Genomic DNA, 16,725 nt, shown 5'->3' on the forward strand with positions numbered 1-16,725 from the left:
ACTTTGCCCAGTGAATATTTCATAAACAATTTTATTTGTAATGATTTTTTTTTTTAACTGATGTCTGTTATTTCCATAAGACACTTAGGACCAGATCCAAAACCCACTGAAGTCTATAGAAAGATGCTTGGGAACTTAACAGGTTTTGGATCAGGACCTCAGTAAGTCCCTTCACTTTGAGTAGTGGATTTCTCACCTCTCTCCAATTCCATAATTTTAAGGGACCCAACGGACAACAATGAATAGAGCTAAATTTCCAAGTGTTGTGTAATTTTCCATATAAACCACCACCACTGCCAAAGAAACTCAATCCTGATCATTAATGCCATGGTTGTTATGTTCTTAGACCTCTCCTGAATATCATCAAATCACGTACAATGACTAACTGTCTTGAAACGTAAAATATGGGGACAATTACATTTTATTTGTTTGTTAAAACACACTTAATCCAAGTCTGCGAAGCAAAGTCAGAGCATAAATGAACTGTCACCCAACCCAAGCTAAACTAGCTTCTGAAAGTCTTATACAAGGTGATTATAAAATGAAAACAACAAATAGGGCATGTTCAGTACAACTAGATTTAAAACTCAAACTGGCAGATGTAAGTTAGATAAAACTTACTTCAGGTGGTTTTCTGCCTAGAAGCAGGTAAGTAGCCATGACTTCATCATACTTTTGCTTTACTAAAGACTCATGGATCTCCTCTCTTGAAAAACCCATAGTGACCATTATGTCTATAAATAAAATAAAATAAATAAATAAATAGCCAGCCAGCCAGCCAGCCATTCTTAGCAGGACAAGTGCCCTAGAGATTCTTGACAATGTATCTACACCGAAAATGGAAAACATAACATTAGATAACTGATGATTCTATAATTCAAATGCATCTACATTGTATTTATTGTTCAGGAATGAAAAGACTAAAGCTCCATTGGGACAGGTTTCAGAGTAGCAGCCATGTTATTCTGTATTTGCAAAAAGAAAAGGAGTACTTGTGGCACTTTAGAGATTAACAAATTTATTTGAGCATAAGCTTTGGTGAGCTGAACGAAAGCTTATGCTCAAATAAATTTGTTAGTCTCTAAGATGCCACAAGTACCCCTTTTCTTATAGCTCCATTGTTTTCAATGTTACTACTTTCTTGAAAACTTTGTACCTATGCTACTTAAATGAATAAACTAAACTATACCTAATCTGGCAAAAGCACAAAGTAGCTCTAGAAAGAGCACTGAGACTAAGTTGAAGTTTCTCATTTAAATAAATAGCAAATACATTTTACTTTTGTAATAAACCAATTCCTTTTGTGGCACTTGCTATCAAATTGTTTTACTTGCAATAAAACATTTATCTATTTCCACATAAAATGAAAATCCTTACCTATTCTTTTGGTGTCATTAAAATCTGGTTCTGGCTCAGTATATGGCTTTAATTCTTCCTCTTCATGGCCAACATTCATCCACCGATCCTTCATAATTTGCTAGGAAATTGAACAAATCTCAGCTAAAGCATTACACTGTTTATTCAATTAGGGCTTAAAAGTAAACTGAAAGTCTCCCATTGATTTTAATAGGAATTGAATCAACCCCTGTAAGCTCTGGTTTAGAAAACAAGACGTTTCTTAGTTCCAGCATCAACAAATATATACCTATGTGAATGACAACAAAACTGCTTGGCCAATTAACTAACCACGAATAGAACCTTTATAAACGGAGATCTTGTATCATAGCAGTGCTCAAAAGCTACCATTATCTGCATGATGAAAAGACGGACATAAGTTGCCCTTTTATATAGCTACCATAATAATAAACCAGTGATTGCTATTAGGACAGACGTTTAAGGGAATTTTTAGGGAATTATCTGCAACTTATACCTTGAGATGGAGCCCTGCTAGCTTAATAGGCTCTTTCTATCGCTATAATTTTCTACAAGGATTTTCAAAGAAAAAAATGAAATTACAGTATTATGCTCTGTTATTATCTCATAAGAATATTCTATTACTGTACATCTTTACACGCACAGGTTACAGTCTGACATGCATGTCATATTTGTCTAAGGCAAAAAGGGTCAAGCAGCAGCATCTAATGAAGGCTCAGTGGCTGCAATTACCCTGCTCAGGAGCAAAGAAGGACTCCCTTCAGTGTGCACAGCTGGAGCTGCATTAGTGTATCTCTGGTGATGCTGGACTGATGCTTCCAGTTTATACTCTGGGCATTATGTTGTTTTCTGATGAGCTGTTTATTCTGACCTCCTCTCACACTCTTCTTAACTGTCCCTCCACTCCTTGTACCCTCAATACTCTTCTATTTCCTTTGCTCCCCCATCTCTTCTTCCATGTCCTTGTCTTCTACACTCCTTTGTTCCAATACATTCATCCCCCCCTTACTTTCTCCCTTACCCCTTAAAATATTTAACATGTATTAAAACAAATAAATAACCCTCCCAATCAGATTATAAAAAAAAAAAATCGTATAACAGTACATTTACTAATCATCATTATGATTGGATGTTGAATCCCTGTCTCTGCCTCCCGTATCTGTCTCTCTCATATTCTCTGCTTGGACATTACCTAGTACAACGGGACCCTGAGTTTGGTTGAGACTTCTATGTGCTACTGCAAAACAAAAATTGTTTTGAAATAAATTATAACTACAATTTCTTCAAATAATTTAAGAGCCTTTGTAGAAATGCCACTATGTTCCCAAGTGACTGTTGTCCTTTGCCAGAAAGGGCAATAAACATTGGCTATGACCATTCATCTTTTCCTGCGGATTGTCTCGTTTCAAAACATATTCACAGTTCATCTCAAGAACAAACTTTTCATTTAACTATTTCCATGCCATGCAACCATCTTTAATTTTATTAGACTATATCTATGCATTTTTGGGAGATTTCTTCCTGATACACCTTGCCATTCCTGAAGAATTATTCAGAGGGAATCCCAAAGCTCCACCAAATTTGCTCCTTCAACATACCTACCTCCTGCTGAATAGCTAGAAACAATGCTTTTCCTTCAGCTACAATGACAGGTAGCAAAGCCTCTTTAAAGATCGACACAAAATGCCGCTCTCCAGATTGCCAAAAAAGATGTGACCACCAATCTACCCTCCCCCCCTCCAAAAATGTCACCTCCACAAAACACATCAGTTGAATCCCACTAAGAGAAAGGCTCAATTTTCCTAGGATGTAACATGGTGTCTTGCACTACTACATGGCTGCCAAACTAAAGTCCCATATTTGTCTTACTACTATTAATAGTACAAAGAACAAAATCTTAAAAACAGCTATTCAGATATTAGCTTATTGTTATTATTATTCACTTATTAGCCAACTGATGTTTTGCTGACTGTAAGATCACCAGATATATGATTAAAATTCTGCCTCAGAAATAAATTTTCATAATAATTTTTGCTAATGGACACAAACTGCTGCTGTCTTCCGGCCACAGAGTCAAATGATTATTTACAAGGAGTCTTATCACATGGTTGTCGCCAGAACTATTACTATCTGACTGCAAAGTTCACAACAGACAGAAGATGTTGGAATCCTTCAGTTTTTTAGTAGTATCCTCAGCAAATGGAGCAGGAATGCAAATCCTCACTGTTTCTACAATGATATTTTTGGCCAAGAGGAACCACCCTTCTGAGAAGTATCCCATTCCTCCCCTCCATCCCCACTAGACCTTCCAGCAACATGACTGAACCAATACCATTTCTGATGCAGTGCCCTTAGTTTTGTCCCTCTCCTTGCTATTCAGATCTTTGGTTCAAAGCTTCTCTAATCTAGTCCTCCATCTTTTAAAGATGGGTATGTTTTTAAGCTAAAATTCACTAATTTTTGTCAATTAAGTATATTACTTTAGAGGTATTATCTAGTTACTGTTCAATATCCAAAAAAGCCCACTTGCAATAAAGCACTTTTAAAGCGTGTGGAGATGATCTAGCCTCAAAAGGATCAATATTACATTTTTAGGGAGTTCAGTCTGGCTTTTGGTCAGCTAATTGTACAGCAACGGCCTTAGTCAGGATATTTTAAAATCGGATTACCAACCCAAACTGTATTTCAACTGACTAGATGCTGTGCAGTGCACTTTGCCTGAAGTCTTAGGGAACACGATCTAGTAATGTTCTGGCTTGGTTTGAGATTTGCTAGTCTCAGAAACATTCATTTTGTTATTCTTTGTAACTGTAAATCTGCCCTGTGGCAATTTCCCTACCTCTTTTTTTCTTTTAGAGAAATTGGAATCTTGTCAATTTAAAAAAGTTCCAAGTACTTTCTGGTATTGTACCCGCCCCTAAATCAGGGGTTCTCAGAGTGCGGCGTGCTCTCACACTTTTTCCTAAAATACTTGATTAGCTTTAGGAAAACCAAATAAATATGAACATATACATGTCCAAATCATTGTAATTTATTTATTGCTAGCTAATATGTCTGTTGTGAAAAGTGATATTTACAAACTACAAGCATCACTTTTCACAGCAGACTTACTCAGCCCTGGCAAGCCTGGGGACAAATTAAGCCCTGGATAGAGGGTTGGGGGAGGCAGTGGGGGCCGGGGGAGATGGGGAGGCAGTGGGGGGTGGGGGCGGGCTAGAGCCTGAAGCCCTGCGGCAAGAGCCCGAAGGCCCCCAACTGGAGCCCAGGGCCTGCCACTGCATAGCTAGAGCCCAGGGCTGGAGCCCAAAGCCCCGTCGTAGCCAGAGCCTGCTGCCCCGCCACCTCAGGGCTGAAGCCCAAATCCTGAGCCCCACCACAAATGGGAAGGTGGGGAACTCACTGGCTGTCTGCTCCTCCAGCGTTGGGCCCCAGGTGTCTCCAGAGGGGGGCAGGACCCAACCCCTGCTGCTGAACCCAGCGTCCAGGAGCAACAGAGAGAGGGAGGGGACTCTACTTTGCCTTCCCCCCCACCACAGCCTAGGAGGCTATGGCTGCAAGACAAGCCCCTGGTGGCCACATTTGAGAAATGCTGCCCTAAATATCCCATCAACATTTGTGATCGTAAAACAACATTTTCCTACTTTTAAAATATGCTTCCCTGTTCGTATGGAAAAGGCCTACACAAACAAGGTTTATAATATTTACATAGCACATACCAGCCCAACGGCTAAGCCTACTACTTGGGGCGCTGTTTCTTCCGTTCCAATTTTACGGCTGCTGTTAATGGTAAACACCCTCTTGGGGAAAAAACACACACCAGATCTCTTACCAGAGCACTATGAGAGTGTAATGCTAGTGCATGGCTCAGAAACAACAAATGACATTAACAAAAGAGTAACGCTGACTAAACAAAATACTGTCAAAACACACAAACTAAAAAGAGAAAAATATTCTCATATCTTTTCCAGTTCCAATAACCATATATATTAATTGTAACAGTAATAAGTGCAGCATTTTCTGATGGAAATGTGAGCCGATTTTGTCCCTATAAGTAACATGCTGAAGAGGACTAGAAGCAGCACTCAGGCAGATATATAAATTTCTTTCCAAGCCATGTACCCTAAACTTTTCACCCCAAATAATACTTCATATCTCATTAATAAAATGCATTTTTGTGATGGTGCTCTCCTTCAAATTAAAGGATGGATTCTTGCCCAATGTTTCATTTCAAGAATGCCTCAGATAGTTTATTCACTCCCTTTTCGCAGATATTTGGCAGTAACCCATTTTCTACCCCAAAAAAGCAGGCTCCTGTATGGCTGCCATCAGCAGCACTCTACAGGGACAATGATGGGTTTCAAAGAATAGGAGTATATGACTGTCATACTCAAACACTGAGGAGCCAAGTTATGCCTACAGGGTTTCCAAGAATCTTTAGTCTCAAGTGCTAGACCTGAATCTCTTTACAAGAAGAAACTTATAAATGGATGGCTGGAAGAAGCCAATCATTCTGAAGTCAGCCTTTCAGTTTCTTGCAGTGACTAAGCTCTTATCAATGTATTCTCTAGGCAGGAATATAATGTAATTTATGACAATCCGCCAATCAGAAGATGCCATTACCCAACTTCCATCCAACTGCTGAACACAGCAGTTATTCTGAAATGAAAAATGCTTGTGACAAATCACAAAGTAAGCCCAGCTTGAAAGAAAAAGCAGTATACAAGCATAGCTCACTATGAATATGCTTCCTAGACAGGCATGCAAGAAAGCTCAAATCACTACACTGGAAAGAAAAAACTACTTAAATGGGATGAATTCTCTGGAACATCATCCTCTGCTAGGAAAGCAAATACGTGAAGATGAAATAAAGGTCACTAGTGACTAATGCACATTGTACCTCAAAACATTTTATCATTTGTTGTACTTTTTATTTCTGATACTGGATGGGCATCATCAAATAATAAATCTTTCTTTGCCACAGATCTCCAAAAGCAATATAAAACAGCAATTAGATTTGTGGTCTGAATCTATACACAAATAAAATATTTGGCTTCAGAGATGATGTAGGATATTACACCAATCAGCAAATATATGCTGTCACAGGAAACAGCATTTTAATTGAACTACCTGACTAAATTGTACATTTTGAAGCACCTTACAAAACTGTTAAATAACTGCTTAAAACCAGATTCCCTCACTCCTGGTAAATCTGGCATACATTTTTACAGACCAAACAGCATGACTCAGTTCAGTGTGGATTCTCATGAAATAGATTTGTAGCTGAAGGACAGGACAGAACCAATAGTATTATTTCTTTGTTACCAGGAAATAAAATTATTAATGCCCAGGAAATTAGGAGAGGAAACAAGATTAAGCAAAACTAGCTAACAACTATCAAGTTTACCATTGTAATGGCTTTTAATATTTGTGTTTTTGATACCAAACAAATGAAAACTCATTTCCCATTCTAGTCAGAGCTATTCAACTTGCCTCTACCCTCCAGGCAGTAGGCTAGCAATTTTAAGTCATGGCAAGAAGTTTTGGGGCATTGCTTCGTATTGCTTTTTGTTTTTCCTCAACCAAAAAATGTTCCCCAAACCAGGCATCTACAACTCCATTCTCCTTTCCACATTTTTTTGAACTAGGTCCATGTTTGATCATTTGCAAGAAGCAAATGGAAGCAGTTTGCACTTTGTAATGCTCTTAAAGTGACAGTCCTTTGATCAGCCAAAAGTTAAGAAAGGGAAAAGACTCCACGGCCTCGCCTCATATTCAAACTGCGCTGCCCTCTGCAATGCTTCCTGACAATCCTAGGCAATGCAGACCTCTACAACAGAAATAAAGTGGGCTCTCGCTTTCAAAAACAATGTCCTATCTGGTTATTGGAGTAAGTAGTTCATTCTTGCTGTGAAGATAATTTCAGAAAGAAATTACTTACTTCTAAGCTCCCTCGTTTTATTGGATTCAGTACCAATAGTTTTTTCAGTAGATTTTCACAGTCTGTGGACATATAGAATGGAATACGGTACTTCCCCCGCAATACTCGCTCCCTCAGTTCCTAGACAGAAAAGAAAATATATTCTTGACACTGAAAAGTTAGCAAATTGAAATTGAGATGTCAAATTTCAACTGTACCTTTAAATTCTGACCATCGAATGGCAAGGAGCCACTGACTAGTGTGTAAAGAATAACTCCAAGACTCCATACATCTACCTCTGGGCCATCATATTTCTTTCCTTGAAAAAGTTCAGGAGCAGCATAGGGTGGGCTTCCACAAAAAGTGTCTAGTTTGTTACCAATTGTAAATTCATTACTAAAACCAAAATCTGCAATTTTAATGTTCATGTCTGCATCAAGTAGAAGGTTTTCTGCCTAAGAGAAAAATATTGAAAGAAAAAGACCAAATTTATACATCACAATGAAGATCAACATATAAATGTGCATCATTTGTTGATAAGAAAAGTTACATTTTCCAAAATATATAGTTTGACTGTTTGACATTAGAGAACAAAGGAAACAAACCCTGTGAATGCACTACTTAGAGTATTGCTATTTAAAATATTCGGAGTCCAATTTTGAGGTGCAGATAAAGTTAAATTCAAAGGATTTATTGTTCAGACAATAATTTTCAGTGCATAAAGCTAGATAGCAGTTAAAACTAGTTGACTGTGAATTCAAAAGCAATCTAGTGGTTCTAAATTGAAAGCTTTGGCCTAGAAGGCTTAACCGGTTTGCTTCCAAAGGATATAAATGGAGTCCCAGGCATGTTGCCATGAGTATGGATAGGGTGTGGAAAGAAAAGGGGTTGATTCTCATTGATTAGTAAAGCATGTTGATTTGCAATTAAGTATAGCTTTTACACTAAACTTGGTACATTTTGCTAACTCGGAGGATACACTACATCTATATCCATTTATTTAAGCAGTTACGTAGATTAAGATATTTATTCTTATTTTTTACATTTTTTATTGTGTTAGAAAATAGTGAATGATGCATTTCTTATTTACTAGATGATTAATTATTTACTTGTGATTTATGTCACGCTGCATTTGGATGAAACTGGAATTCAAGTAACTGCACGAAAATAGCATTATAATATTGTTTTTATCAGTTAAATAGAACTACCTTAAACATGCTGCATACGTAAGAAGAAAAGTTGATCAAAACAAGTTTTGCATGCAAAACTAACTGATTTATTAGACAAAGGAGGTATCTTTAGTTAGTAAATTTAACTGATTGTTTCTGGTCACCATGTCCTTCTAGATTTTTAGATCTAGCTGATCATCCTCTCATACCTCATTTTTATTTAAAGACTGGAAGAGGAAAACAAGTTTTCCTTGTTTTTTCAACTCTCAGTCAGATTAGTCTTTGAACTATATTACTTGGATAAACTGAAATGAAGAAAATATTCTCTGCACTAGGAGAAGAGGTTACTGCTATCAAAAGCTGATTTGGCACTTCAACAAATGGTTCCGGGTGCCTAGCCAGTGACTTCCATAGTTCAGTGGTTTGACTTTCTTTAAAAACTTCTGCAACAAATATGTATTGCTTAAATTACTTAAATTTAATTATAGTAAGTTTAAGCCTTACTTAATTTTTAAACAGGTTTATTTTTTAAAAGAAAAATAATTTAAATAATGTTTTATTTTAAATAAATAAATCCATCTTAAATTTTAAAAACTTCCATTTTTTTCTACCCTCATTTAGGACTTTAAAACACAAGTGTCTGCTTGGACAATAGATATTTCATTGTACTTTTTGTATTTTATTTCAGCATCCTTCACCTTTCCCCTCCTCCATCATTACTCAGCATGTTTTAATAGCAGCAGCAGCAGCCAGGCAAATCTCGGAAACATTTGCACTTCAGTAATGTGCTGTGTGTATTTACAAAGGTGGACTATAGGATAGTTACTATAAAAGTTTTGTCAGCTTGAGTTTGTGGCAGTCACATTACTCAGGAGTAGTGAAGCCACAATGAGTTATGCAGGTCAACACAAACAAGTGCTAAAGAAAATCTTCATACCACAGCATTCCCTCATCATTTGGATACGCCATGTATTAAGGAGAAAACTGTTTTAAAAACCTGTAAAATGTTCCTAAGCAGTTTGATTTTGATTATTTCTAGTATCCCACTCCCTGCAAAGCCAGGAACCTTAGTTACCATGAGTACAACTGTATATGCCTCAGAGGGAGAGAAATTCAGAATTAATATAAAACACACCTCTATAAATAATCAAAAATAGAAAACATCCAATGTCTCATGACTTTATGGAATTAAAGTAAGTGCTGGGTCCCATTGGGAAGCCAGGAACCTCCCGTTTCCAAATGGCATAAAGTTCTCAAGTCTAACCCTGGAATAGCTCAAGACATTAGACTTTAAGGCTGTCACATTTTAATATCTACAGCCACTGTTAGTATCCCAGCATTGAATCCTGCCATACCTGGTCACACACAGGTGCAACTTTGGAGGAAATGGCACAGCTGAGTGGAGGAGGAAATACTTTTCTGCAAGGTTGATTATTTAAATCATCTCAGGGATTTGGAATGTTAGATTAGGCCCGGGCTTATTAGAGAGCAGAGGACAGGGAAATTTATCAAAAATGTATAAGTACAATTAACATGTCTCTAATTTCTCACAAGGCAATCCTGTATGTGTGTATTATACAGTATAGATATAGATGCAGATAAAATATTTTGTCACATTCAAATTTAGCAAAGATAAACTGCTAAAACAACAAATGGGTGAGATATTATGGTGAAGATAGCTATAGAAATGCTAATAATTTTTTGGTGAAATGGAATGTCTCAGCCACAATGCAGGGTTACTCTTCAGTTAACTGAAACAGCACTAATTTTGATAGTTGTATAGTTTCTTGTAATATGCCAGTTCTGGAAGTGTGATTTGCCTAATTACTATATTGTTATTTCTCAGTATCTGCACAGTGTGAAAATGCCTGTATTCCAATCAAATGATCGCCATAAGCAGACTAAAGGATTTGCATAATTGCTGAACAGCAAGTTCTCAATAATTTTACAGTGATTATGCAAGTTACTCTGATTGGATAGAATCCCTTTACGACGACTGGCTGTACTCAGAATTGAACCTGTATGTCCACGAAGACACCACTAAACCTTCTCTCCCACTCCAGATGAAACTGAAAAAAATATTTACTCAGAAAACAAGAATATGTGGCTAACAAACTGCTAAAAGGTGAACCGGTTATTGGGGGTTTTTTCATGTTAATCCCACCCCTTTGACTCATTTTGTTCTCCAGATCCTCAGTATTCCTTGCACTGAACCCCATGGAGTTCTTTTAAAATCAAAGTGAACCAAAAATGGCCTTCCTCAACATTCCTTCCATCTACAGTCCAGCAAAGCTCTTGGCACACAATCGGTGTCTATTTGCCTTTACATTATTCACAGTGAGAGAATCCCTGACTCTCCCTTCTAATTTGTTTTGAAACCATTTAAAAATAATACCGAGTTATTTTGGAGAGAATCATAGAATATCAGGGTTGGAAGGGACCTCAGGAGATCATCTAGTCCAACCCCCTGCTCAGAGCAGGACCAATCCCCAATTTTTGCCCCAGATCCCTAAACGGCCCCCTCAAGGATTGAACTCAGAAGAACCTTTGCTAACCTGTGGGAAGTAATTAGGTGGATTGAAGAAAGATAATGAAAAGCAGGAGCGGGGGGGAAGGAAATACACAAGGAGAGAAGAAATTCTTGCTTATGTTAGTTTTTAAAAACTATCTTTAAACAATTTGATAGACCATTTTTGTAGCCTTAAACCTGGACTTTTCAAACAATTTCATTACAACTTGAGGATGCTTCCTGTTAACTTTAACCAACATATCCTCAGCTATACAGAATCTTTGTTCTCTGAGTTTGTTCACCTCAGGCTATGACCATTATATGTTAAAAGACAATATCCTCAAGTTATCTTTCTCTTTATTAGTTAATCCTTTACTGCTGATTCTTTTAGTTTTTTTGTTTTTGTTTGTTTGTTTTTTGCGCATGCAAAAAACACCCCTAAAACCAATGACAGACACATTGCGGTCCTATATGGCAGCACACTGCCATCATGACTATCCATGTTCACATATGTGGAGATGATGTGCAGCAGATTTATTACCTAGCTCAAGGCTTCTCTTTCTTCCCCCTTCAATAGCTCTTGGTAAATACAGAAACAACAAGAGGAGGGCATGTCTCCGGATGATTTTTCTCTGGCTCGTAAAGTTTCAATTCCCATGTCATAGAAGTACAGTACAATTTGCAACAGGAGTCAAGTTTCAGAAACACACATTCAAACTACAAATTTGTCATAAATTGTAGTCTAATATTACATCCAAGAGAAAGAATGATTCTGCTCTTTCTTAACAGAGAGTTACCATCTGAAAAGTGTGGCTGATTTACTCATACTGTAGCTGGATGCACCCTGAGGGACCTGTTTTGTAACAAAGGGCTGCTATAGTCTGTTTTCCATTCCTCAGACTTTTTATATTTCAGCAGAATCAGGTACTCCTAATAAAAAGCCAATATACTGCTATTTGCTTTACTCTGCTTAGTTCCACTATGCAAAGCAATAACATACTTTATGTAGCAGTTCAAAGCAAAGAAAAATTTCCGGAAATGCTTCAGGAAACCACAATATAGCAATACACTTTGATATTTGCTGTCCTCCTACTAGGCCAAAAACTGTAGTTTGTTGATCAACAATCAGAAAGAAAACGGGTATAAGAGTAGCAAAAGACAAGGAGGGACATTAGAGAGAGATCAGATGCTTAGAGACCCTTGATCAAGACGACCTCTCAAGCAGAATTTTTGACATTTCTTGTGTGACATCACTAACAGATCTGTAGGCTGCTGATTCCAATTGACAAATAGTTTTGAATGTGAAGTTCTTCACAGATTATTCAAGATTGCTTGCAGGTTTTCTCCTAAGGCAATTGGAGAGCACATTCTGTAGGCCGAGAAGGTGGAGCGCCACTAAAATTATGTTGCAAGTATAAATTCCCAAAGGCCTGAGCAGTGCATGAGAATATTTTCAAAGACGAAGGCCTCATCAGTCTTTGTATTTAACTCTCATCCTTCAAAAGGCCATTCTTCTCTGGTAACCTGTACCTCCCTAGGAACACCAGACACTTGCAGCTAGGATGGACTGTCTCATGCCAGCTGAGGTTGCCATAGACCTAGCTGCCACATCCAAAGCATCAAGCTCTGCTTGGAGGGCAAGCCATGTAACATGCTGTCCTTCAGTAATCAACTCTTTAAATTCCTCTCTACAGTCTTGCGGGATTTTGCCAGTGAATGCTGCAATGTTTTCATAATTCAGAAAGTTATTTTGCCAACAGTTGATGATTCTCATCTGCAAGCTTGCCGATGAGTACTTTTTCCATCCAAAAAGATTAATTTTCTGGACTCCTGTCCCAGGGGATAACTTTCTAAGGGCCCTCATGTCCACCTTTTGTAGACTGCAGATACCATCAGGGCTCCTAGACTAGAATGTGAATAAAGCAGCTCAAATCCAGAAGACAGGACCTGGTATCAATGCTCTGCACTTTTTCATGTAGGAACTCTCAAGGCTGGTGTTTGCCAGAGCAGTTTAACAGGATCCAAAAGGCCTTCAATTAAAGGCATTCATTAGACAACTTGGCAAAAGGATGTGCAGCATGTCCAGGAGCCTGTGAGACCTCTCCTGGACCACTTCTATCAGTACCTCCGGCATGTTTGTCTCCATTCTGAACAGTTCTTGGAAGGATTTGTACTCATCAAATTTGGGGCTGATTATGGCAGAACCACCTCATCAGGAGATGGTACATTAAGATCCTCAGTCTGAAGCTCTACATCAGAGCCATGATGCAGATGCTCACCAGTAATGAAGGTTCTTGAATAGTTTTGGGTGCTACTCTCTGTAACAGCAGAGATGGAGCTTTAGATCTGGCCATGACGCAAATGCTGCTCCCCTTGTAGACTGAAAATCCCATGTGTCCAGTACTATCAAAGGTGCTGGTAAGCATAAAGACGAGGGGGAGCCATGGTGGAGGACACCAGGAATTAGGATCCCTATGTCTTTTGGAGATAAGGTAACAATAATAAACCCTGGATTCCTTTTCAAAGATATAAGTCATTGATCATGACCCTAGTGAACAAGAAAGCTCTTTACTGTCATCAGAAGCCGAGGGCTACTACTCCTGAAGTAGTGGAGCTGAAGCAAGATTCGTAGTAGGCAACTCTCGTCACTTGTTCTAGTCAGTACCAGTCTGTGAAGTACTTGGTACCAGAGGAGGAAAACCCAGTATTAGCTAACAGTGGTGAGTTGGTACAGAGAAGACAAATCTCCTAGTACCACAAAATTCCTCGGTACTGAGAACTCAGGAGCCAAGAGGAGGAATCGACAACACTGGTACCAGGGTGGCTGGTACCAAAGATGCCAATACTGTGTGCTTCAGTGCTGCACAAGTAGTACCTGGTGAAGTTTTTCAGTCTGAGGAGACCAGTACTGGGGCTCAGTGACCGGAGTTCAAATGGGTCACAAAGGGACCTGGCAGACAAATGCAAAAGACTTATGCTTCTTAGAGCTAGCTTCCATTATAGGAGAACTAGATCTCCTTCCTTTAACATCAGAATGCCTCTCTGCCCCCTTGTCATTAGAGGTGAGAAAGAATACTGTTCACATCAAAGGAGCAGGCTGATGAGGAAGTGACAGCACCACTTTCAGATGACAACTGATCAAGATTTTCTGCCCCAGGAATCCTGGGGTCTTAGGATGGATACATGCATTTTTCCATTAAGAACATTTTTAGATATGTATCACTAGCTTTCTGCATCCTCACCGAGAATGATTTACAAATTGATCACCTGTCAATAACATGCCCTTCCCCAAACATGAAACACATTTGGTGTGTCCAAAGTTAAGATGCATTACTGCCTCGCTGGAAGGGCAATTCTGAAACCGCGGCAATTTCTGCTTCACCATAGCAAGCAAGATGCTGTGCTGGGTAGATCCAGAGAAAAACAAAGTTCCCTACAGCAGGTACAGAAAATAAAGAGGGAGGACAAAAAGAGGAAACACTACTCTAATCACTAACGTAACTATCCTCGCTGACAATAACAATTTACAAAGAGCAATAAAGGCTGCACAGTGAGCGAAAGCCATCAGACACTGCAGTACTCCAACTCTGAACCACCAGATACTTATAGAGTGGAGAAGAACAGATGAAAAAACCCACATTTCTTACAGATTTTTAAAAGACGTGATCAGTTTAAGTATTTTACTATAAATTGTCTTAATCTTGAAACCATGATAGCTGGCAGCATTTATGAATATAATAAATATGCATTAAAATGAGCTTTTTCATTTTCAATTTGCGGATATTTATATATCATTAGTATGGGTCATGATTCTGTCACAGGTATTTTGAGTAAAAATCCCTGACTTTTACTAAAAATACCTGGGGGGAAGGGAGAGGGGGAGAAGAGAGGAAGGGGAGGACAAGCAGAGCAATCAGCTGCTACTTTGGCAGTCATGGGGCTGCTCCGGCCATGCCCCAGAAGTTACAGAGGTCCCAGAAAAGTCCTCCATGACAGAATCCTATCCTTAATCATTAGCTATAATTTTTGGTCTTCTGGTTAAGGCACTAAACAGGGACTCTGGAGACTTAGGTTCTTTTCGTGTCTCTGTCACAGGCCTCCTTGTGATGTTGGGCAAGCCACTTAATATCTATATACCTCGATTCGCCAAGTATGGAATGAAAGCAATAGTACTTCCTACCTCCGAGGGGGTGTTGTAAAGCTAAATTCATTAATGTTTGAAGTTTGAAACACTCATACTACAGCAATGGCAGCTATGTGGAAGGAGAGATAGGTGAACTTGCTCTAATACTGTCAATTAGTTACGTTAAAAAAAAAAAAAAAAAAGCAGAAACCTACCTTGAGATCACGATGAACAATGCACTTTTGATGACAGTATTGCACAGCAGACACAATCTGAAACACCAACATTTTCAATAAGAATTCATTTGAATCCCTATATAATTAGGGTTTTTCATAGCGTATACTTAATTTTGCCTCCTACTATGCATTAGTGGAGAATTAAGTATTTTTACATACAGGGAGTGTAAAAATCCTTACAGTAACTGATGTTCTCTTGTTTATACATCCCCAATGCCAGAGATCGGGATTTTTTTTTTTTTTTTTTTTTTTTTGACTATCAGTGCTTACCAGCCTGAGCCTGTTCTCCAGCGCCCTTGTGCCCCCTTCAGGGGTATAAAAAGAGTTATAATGATGGAGTCTTCTACCCCCTCTGACGTTTTTGGAGCTACAGCCTTTGCCAAAGGCATAGGAGAGACAGAACTTTAACACCCTGAGCTCTTTTTAGTAGAGAAGGAGGTCTGCTCACAAAGAGAAGGATCCTGGGAGCCCAGATCTGAGACAGGCCTCAAGCATTTATGGAGAAAATACATTTTCAGCCTGGCCTCTCTGAACTTCTGTATTCACTTTCAAAACGCACAGCAAATTGAGCATTTGCTAAATATACGCCCTTCCCCTAAGCAAAATAAAACAAAACATTCAGTAGTGGGATGGCAATACCACATAAAGGGCAATATTTAAAACCGGGCTATTTTGGCTTAGCAATGAAGACTGAGAACCCAGTATTAGGCAACCAAGAAATTAAGAACAAAGTTACCCAAATGAAACCTATACTAAATATAATTCCTAAATTATACATAAATATTTACTAACTAATCCTATGCAAGACACACAGAAAAAATGGACAGGCACTAGTCATTTCATCTCAGCCTACACCACAGTTAGAAGTTACTGAGAGGTGGCTAGCCCACACTGACTCTTTTCTACCCTTGGGCGGGGGTTGTACAAGGGCTCTGAGCTGCAAGCACAAGCGAACAAGTACTGCTAGTCCAAAAAGATCCAAATCTCCTGTATTGGGAGTGCACAAACACCCTAAAATGGAATACTTATAGACAATCACTCAAAGAAGAAACGTATATTTAAAAACTTGTCCACTGTGTTCTTATTTTAGTGAACGATATGTCATAACTTTTATATCCTATGCTATTCAGCTACCTATGCTATTCAGCAAATCCGCCGTTCACTCAAATTACTAATTTGTTGATATTAATCTTTTAACCCAGAGGACACACTCCATAAACAGTAAAAGGTATTTTTATGTTACTTAACCTTCTAGGGTTAAGCATCCAAAACTTCAGGGTAAAAGATTTCATTACATAAAACAGTCCCAAAGTAACAGATATTTGCAACATATGAAGGGAATCACTTTAAATTAATTTAGCCCATTGAATGTGGCATCATTCTAGTCAAATTACTTT

The 16,725-nt window shown here is 38.5% G+C and overlaps 1 protein-coding gene across 8 annotated transcripts in view; it reads right to left on the reverse strand.

The window, feature by feature from the left end:
• MARK1 (microtubule affinity regulating kinase 1) overlaps positions 1–16,725 on the reverse strand; it is a 114,528-nt gene that overhangs the window by 25,738 nt on the left and 72,065 nt on the right. For all 8 annotated transcript variants that reach the window (XM_038393904.2, XM_038393902.2, XM_043511733.1 and 5 more), the window contains exons 7-11: positions 15,308–15,364; positions 7,510–7,746; positions 7,313–7,432; positions 1,378–1,477; positions 622–734 (exon numbers count right to left, since the gene is read on the reverse strand). In XM_038393904.2, the coding sequence (XP_038249832.1) occupies positions 622–734; positions 1,378–1,477; positions 7,313–7,432; positions 7,510–7,746; positions 15,308–15,364 (627 nt within the window). The remainder of the gene's footprint in view (positions 1–621; positions 735–1,377; positions 1,478–7,312; positions 7,433–7,509; positions 7,747–15,307; positions 15,365–16,725) is intronic.

This window comes from Dermochelys coriacea, chromosome 3 (genome assembly GCF_009764565.3).
Source record: "Dermochelys coriacea isolate rDerCor1 chromosome 3, rDerCor1.pri.v4, whole genome shotgun sequence".
NCBI classification, from domain to species: Eukaryota; Metazoa; Chordata; order Testudines; family Dermochelyidae; genus Dermochelys; species Dermochelys coriacea.